A 7108-nucleotide genomic window follows, 5' to 3' on the forward strand; every position below is an offset into this window, starting at 1 on the left:
AGTGAGGCGTATGGACCTGGAGTCTGTCATACAGAGTGAAGTAAGTCAGAAGGAGAAAAACAAATACTGTATGCTAACACATATATATGGAATCTAAGAAAAAAAAATGTCATGAAGAGCCTAGGGGTAGGACGGGAATAAAACACAGACCTACTAGAGCATGGACTTGAGGATATGGGTGGGGGGAAAGGTAAGATGTGACGAAGTGAAAGAGCGGCATGGACATATATACACTACCAAACATAGGGTGGATAGCTAGTGGGAAGCAGCCGCATAGCACAGGGAGATCAGCTCGGTGCTTTGTGACCACCTAGAGGGGTGGGATAGGGAGGGTGGAAGGGAGGGAGACGCAAGAGGGAAGAGATATGGGAACATATGTATATGTATAACTGATTCACTTTGTTGTAAAGCAGAAACTAACACACCATTGTAAAGCAATTATACTCCAATAAAGATGTTAAAAAAAAAAAAGAGTATGGCCCTAATTCTCTTCAGTTCTGTGAAACCTTAGAGAGATGAGGAAGCTGCAGAAGAAAAGTTTGAAGCTAGCAGAGGTTGGCTCATGAGGTTTAAGGAAAGAAGCCGTCTCCATAACATAAAAGCAAGGTGAAGCAGCAAGTTATCCAGGAGATAGATCTAGCTAAGATAATTAATGAAAGTGGCTACACTAAACAACAGATTTTCAGTATAGATGAAACAGCTTTACATTGGAAGAAGATGCCATCTAGGGCTTCCATAACTAAAGAGTAGAAGTCAATGCCTGGCTTCAAAGTTTCAAGGATGGGCTGACTCTCTTATTAAGGGCTAATGCTGCTCGTGATTTGAAGTTGAATTCAGAGTTTATTTAACCATTCTGAAAATCCTAGGGCCCTTAAGAGTTGTGCTAAATCTATTCTGCCTGTGCTCTAAAAATGGAACAACAAAGCCTGGATGATAGCATATCTGATTACAGTATGGTTTACTGAATATTTTAAGCCCTCTATTGAGACCTACTGCTCAGTAAAAAGATTCCTTTCAAAATATTACTGCTCATTGACAGTGCACTTGGTCACCCAAGATCTTTGATGGAGATGTACAATGTGATTCACGTTGTTTTCATGCGTGCTAACACAACATCTATTCTGCAGCCCATGGATCAAGGAATAATTTTGATTTTCAAGTCTTATTGTTTAAGATACACATTTTGTAAACCTATAGCTGCCATATATGGTGGTTCCTCTGGATCTGGGCAGAGTAAATTGAAAACATTCTGGAAAGTACTCATCGTTCTAGATGCCATTAAGGACATTCATGATTCATGGAAAGGGATCAGAGATCAAAATATCAACCTTAATAAGAGTTTGGAAGAAGTTGATTCCAACCCTCATGGATGACTTTGTGGGGCCCAAGACTTTGAGGGGTTCAAGGAAGTAACTGCAGATGTGGTAGAAATAGAGAATTAGAAGTGGAGCCTGAAGATGTGACTGAATTGCTGCCATCTTATGATAAAACTTTAATGGATGAGGAGTTGCTTCTTATGGATGAGCAAAGAAAGTGGTTTCTTGAGATGAAATCTATTCCTGGTAAAGATGCTTTGAAGACTGTTGAAATGATGACAAAGGATTTAGAATATTACATAAACATAGTGGATAAATCAGCTGCAGGGTTTGAGAGGATTGGCTCTAATTCTGAAAGAAGTTCTCCTGTGGGTAAAATGGTGTCAAACAGCATTGCATGCTACAGAGAAATCATTTGTGAAAGAAAGTCAATCTGTGTGGCAAACTTCATTGTTGTCTTATTTTAGGAAATTGCCACAGACACCCTAACTTTGAGCAGCCACCAACCTGATCAGTCTTTGAGGCAAGACCCTCCACCAGCAAAAAGATTGTTGCTCCCTGAAGGCTCAGATGATGGTTAGCATTTTTTAGCAATAAGGTTTCTAAATGAAGGTATGTATATGCTGTTAGACATAATGCTGTTGTGCACTTAATAGAACACAGTATGGTGTGAACATAACTTGTATATGCGCTGGGAAACCGAAACATTTGTGACTTGCTTTACTGCAATATTCACTTTATTGTGGTGACCTGGAACCTAACCCACAGTATCTCCAAGTTATGCCTGTAGATTCTTGGTTCCTTTCTTGTAAATTAATTGACCATATATGGGTTGGCTTATTTCTGGGCTCCCTATTCTGTTCCATTGATCTCTGTGTCTTTTTCTGTTTTGATTACTATAGCTTTATAGTTTGAAATCAGGGTGCATGATGCCTCCAGCTCTGTTATTCTTTCTCAGAATTGCTTTGGCTATCCAGGGCCTTTTGTGGTTCCTTCCATACAAGCTTTAGGATTGTTTGTTCCATTTCTGTGATAAATACTGTTGGAATTTAGACAAGGATTGCAGTGAATCTGTAGATTGCTTTGGGTAGTATGGACATTTTAACAATATTATTTCTTCCAGTCCGTGAGCACAAAATATCTTTCCATTTATTTGTGTCTTTTTCAATTCCTTTCATCAGTGTCTTACAGTTTTCAGGATGCACGTCTTTCAGTTCCTTGGTTAAATTTATTCCTCAGTGTTTTATTCTTTTTGATGAAGTTGTAAATGGTATTCTCTTAATTTCTCTTTCTGATAATTCTTTTTTTTTTTTGGTGGTATGCGGGCCTCCCTCTGTTGTGGCCTCTCCTGTTGCGGAGCACAGGCTCCGGACGCGCAGGCTCAGCGGCCATGGCTCACGGGCCCAGCCGCTCCGCGGCATGTGGGATCCTCCCAGACCGGGGCGCGAACCCGGTTCCCCTGCATCGGCAGGCGCATGCGCAACCACTGCGCCACCAGGGAAGCCCTCTGGTAATTCTTTATTTGGGTGTAGAAACACAAACATTTTTGTACGCTTATTTTGTATTCTGCAATTTTACTGAATTTGTTTATCCTAGCAGTTTTTTGGTGTAGTCGTTTTCTATATATGATATGTATCTGCAAATAGTGACAGTTTTACTTTTCCCTTTCCAGTTTGCATGCCTCTTTTCTTTTTCTTTTCTTTTTTCTTTTCTTTTTTTTTTTTTGCCTAATTGCTACTTCTTGATCTTTAAGTGTTATGGCATTAGTTATTCACTTCCCATTGTGTTCAGTGGAAAGTTAGCCCTCTTTCTTCCTCATACCTTTTATCGTAAATGTATGTATGCACTCCCCATCCTCTATAACTTCCCAATAGATTGGTTACATCAATATTCAAATGTTTACATTATTATGACCATGTATGTTATTCTGACCTGTTTTTCCTTATGCATTTGTCCTACTCTGTCCCTTTAACTCTTCCTAGACCCCCATGGCATCCCATTCCTATGCCTGTCCATCGCAGCAAAGCTCCTTGAACAGCCATCTGTCCTGTCTTGCTCCACTTCCTTCCCTCCCATTCTCTCTGCTGTAGCCACTCCAATCAGACTTTTGTTTCTACCACTCCATTGAGAAGTCTCTTGTCACCATTGATCACAAATGGCCCGCATCTTGGCCAAGACAAAGATTAAGTCTAAGTTTGCATCGTACGCAACCTTGCCTCAGCTTTTGACTGAGTTTAGCTACTCCCTCCTTGAAGTGCTTTCTTTGCTTTGTTTCTGGGATACCACACTGACCTGATTTTCTTCCTGTGTCACTGTCATCCGTTCCTGTGTTTCATTTGCTTATTCCACCCCTTCCAGTTATCCCCTCACAAATGCTTGAGCTCCCCAGGGCTCTCCTCTGCCCCCTTTTCTTTGCTTTCCTTAGGTAAACTAATCCTTTCCCATGGCTTTGAACGTCATCTGTAGGCTGACGACTCAAATGTCTAACATTGGCCCAGAGTTCTGTAGAGCTCCAGACTTAGATACCCAGTTGCCTATTCAACATCTCCCTTTGGGTGTTCCAGTAAGCATTTGGAGTGTTACATGGCCACAGCCAAACTCCAGGTTTCCATTCCCCACGAGAATCTCCGGTCCACTTCCTCATCTCAGGACACGCTGTCATCCAGTCGCTCAGGCCAACGACCTACCAATCTTCCTCAGTTCCTTCCTTTTTTTTTCCTTTTCATCTCCCACATCCAACCCATTATTACCTTTTGGCTTCATTTCAAAAACCTATCTGTAATTCCTCATGTCCCCCAGCTCCACTGCTACAACCCTAATGTGATTTCTACCTGAATCACCAGCTGCTTCTTCATAACTGGTCTCCTTATTTCCCTCCTTCCCCGGTCCGTCCACCATCCCACAGAGCAGTCAAAGAGATACTTTTAAAGAATGAATCAGATCATTCACTCTGCCTCTTAAAACCTTCCCGTGGCTTCCTGTTATGCCTTGAATTAAACTCAAACCCCATCTTGAAGCCTTGAGTGCCCTCCCTGACCTGAGCCCTGCCTAGCCCTATTCTCAGCTCCCCGTCTCCTGTCATTTTCTGGGCACGCTGGCCTTCTTTCTGCTGCATCCTCTTTCCATTTCAGGACCTTTGCTCTTGTTCTGCCTTGTTCTTGCAGATTGCCTCCCTCCCCCAGTATCTTCCCTTAACTACCACTTTCTGTTTCAATTCCAACTCAGATGTTACTCCTGATAGAGCGCTGTCCTGACTCAAGTAAAGCAGCACTGTTATTGCTAAATCACGCTCCTTTTTTACCTTCTCAATGGCACCTCTTGTATCTGAAACTATATTGATATGTTTTCAGAGTTTCACTCTAGAATGTAATTTCCCCCTGTATCCTGAGCCCCTTGAATAGTTTCTGGTACATGGAAAGAAAGTTGACTGACGGATATATATTCCTAAGACAAAAGCATCAAAAAAGCAGTACATTTTTGAATGCTTCCTTTATTTTTTGTATATGAACATTGTTCTCTTTCTCCGTCAGGAAACAGAGAAACAACAATTTTGACTGGGGAACCTTTAATTTGTTAAAGCAGTATTTCAAAATGCTCCAAACTCCTAGCACATTTAACCTAACCTTCCCATGTTCAAATATAAGTACAAAAATGTACAGTCAACGTAAATTGTATGACTTTGGGATAAACCCTTTCTTTCTCTATATCTCAGTTAGCTAAGAGTTGACCATCAGCTTTTTATAAATGTTTGTGCTGTTTATGTCGTAAAGGTTTACATCATGAACTATATTTGAATTTTGAATGTTGTGTTATTATGCAACAGAGTTTGCTTTAGGAAAAGGTATTTAACGGGGAATAGAACCCAGCGTGTGAGCAGAGTCACCATCAAACATGGCTTCACGATTTTAACTGATTTTTCTCCATATGATATCTTAAAGGGAGGTAATTTTTTGACTTTACTTTCGCCTGTTAGCATAATTTTTTAAATTGGTATAAGCTCCAAATCAGTGGAAATATGTTAGTCTAAATAATAAAGGGGGGAAAAAAAAACCTAGAGAACCTAACCAGTAATTTATTTTATAGGTAACAGAACTATTAAATTGTATATTGCGTATGCTTATCTGGCACTTCTATCCCTGCTAATACCAATTTAATTTGACAGCTCTTTGGTTGAAATCCTGTTAGCAGAGTTTCCAGAGAGCTCCTGTGCTTAGACCGTTTTTAACTATTTGGCTTTGTAGTTTCAGTGAATGGCTAGCTTTTAGCTGTAAGCAAGTAAACTCCCATGACATCAGGAAGATTTAGCTGGGGGGTGCCAGAGGGGAGAGGGTATATGTGGGTGGGTGTCTAAGCTACTTCAGAACGTCTGTATATTGTTCTGGCCCCTGGGGAGAGGGTGTGTCTGGATGGAAATGAATAGAGACTAGGTTGGATGGAACTAGTTATGCTGAGACCTACATGTGACAAAGATGCCATGCAGATCATTTTCTGAGGATATTTTTGGAAAACTTTGGTAAAATTTCCAAATAGACAAGTTCTTCCTATCCCTTCTTCCTTAGCCCTATCTCCAGGATTTGATGCTTTCTTGTGATCTCCATATAGTCTGTCTGTCTCTCTCTCTCTCTCTTTTTTTGTTGTTATTCTTATTGGGTAAACTCTTTGCTAACTGTACAGACATAAAATTCATACTACTGATTTTAATTTTAATTTTGTGTACAATTTTTAAAGGTTATCCTCCATTTAGTTATTACAAAATATTGGCTATATTCCCTGTTTTGTACAATACATCCTTGTAACTTGTCTTACATCCAATAGTTTGTACCTCCCATTCCCCCACCCCTATATTGCCCCACTCCAGCCCCGTAACAGCTAGTTTGTTCTCTATATCTGTGAGTCTGTTTCTTTTCTGTTATATTCACTAGTTTATTGTGTTTTTTAGATTCCACATATAAGTGATATTATACAGTATTTGTCTTTCTCTGTCTGACTTATTTCACTTAGCATAATGCCCTCCAAGTCCATCTGTGTTGCTGCAAATGGCAAAATGTCATTCTTTTTTATGGCTGAGTAGTATTCCGTTGTATACATATACCACATCTTCTTTATCTGTTGATGGGCACTTAGGTTGCTTCCATATCTTGGCAATTATAAATAGTGCTGGTATGAACATTGGGGGTGCATGTATCTTTTCGAATTAGTGTTTTTGTTTTCTTCAGGTGTATATCCAGGAGTGGAATTACTGGGTTATATGGTACTTCTATTTTTAGTTTTTTGAGAAACCTCCATACTCTTCTCCACAGTGGCTGCACCAATTTACATTCCCATCAACAGTGTACGAGGGTTCCCTTTTCTCCACGTCCTCACCAGTGTTTGTTATTTGTGGTCTTTTTTTTTTTTTTTTTTGGCCACGCCACAGGGCATGCAGGATCTTAGCTCCCAGATCAGGGATTGAACCCGCACCCCCTGTGTTGGAAGTCCAGGGTCTTAACCACTGGACCACCAGGGAAGTCCCTATTTGTGGTCTTATTGGTGATAGCATCCTGACAGTTGTGAGGTGATATCTCATTGTGGTTTTGGTTTGCACTTCCCTGATGCTTAGCGACGTTGAGCATCTTTTCATGTGCCTACTGGCCATCTGCATTTCTTCTTTGGAAAAATGTCTGTTCAGTTCTTCTGCCTTTTTTTTTTTTTTTTTTTTTTGTGGTACGCGGGCCTCTCACTGTTGTGGCCTCTCCCGTTGCGGAGCGCAGGCTCAGCGGCCACGGCTCACGGGCCCAGCCGCTCCGCGGCAC

At 40.8% G+C, this 7108-nt stretch overlaps 1 protein-coding gene across 5 annotated transcripts in view; it reads left to right on the top strand.

Annotated features, from left to right (window-relative positions):
- Nucleotides 1-7108, top strand: part of CDCA2 (cell division cycle associated 2) — a 53151-nt gene that overhangs the window by 8472 nt on the left and 37571 nt on the right. The window contains exon 1 of one of the 5 annotated variants that reach the window (XM_055087331.1): nt 1849-1928. The exons of the other annotated variants lie outside the window; for them this stretch is intronic. Within the exon in view, the coding sequence (XP_054943306.1) occupies nt 1923-1928 (6 nt within the window). The 5' untranslated portion in view covers nt 1849-1922. Of the gene's footprint in view, nt 1-1848; nt 1929-7108 lie in introns of those variants that run through there. 5 annotated transcript variants of the gene reach the window in all.

This window comes from Physeter macrocephalus, chromosome 9 (genome assembly GCF_002837175.3).
Source record: "Physeter macrocephalus isolate SW-GA chromosome 9, ASM283717v5, whole genome shotgun sequence".
Lineage (NCBI taxonomy): Eukaryota > Metazoa > Chordata > Mammalia > Artiodactyla > Physeteridae > Physeter > Physeter macrocephalus.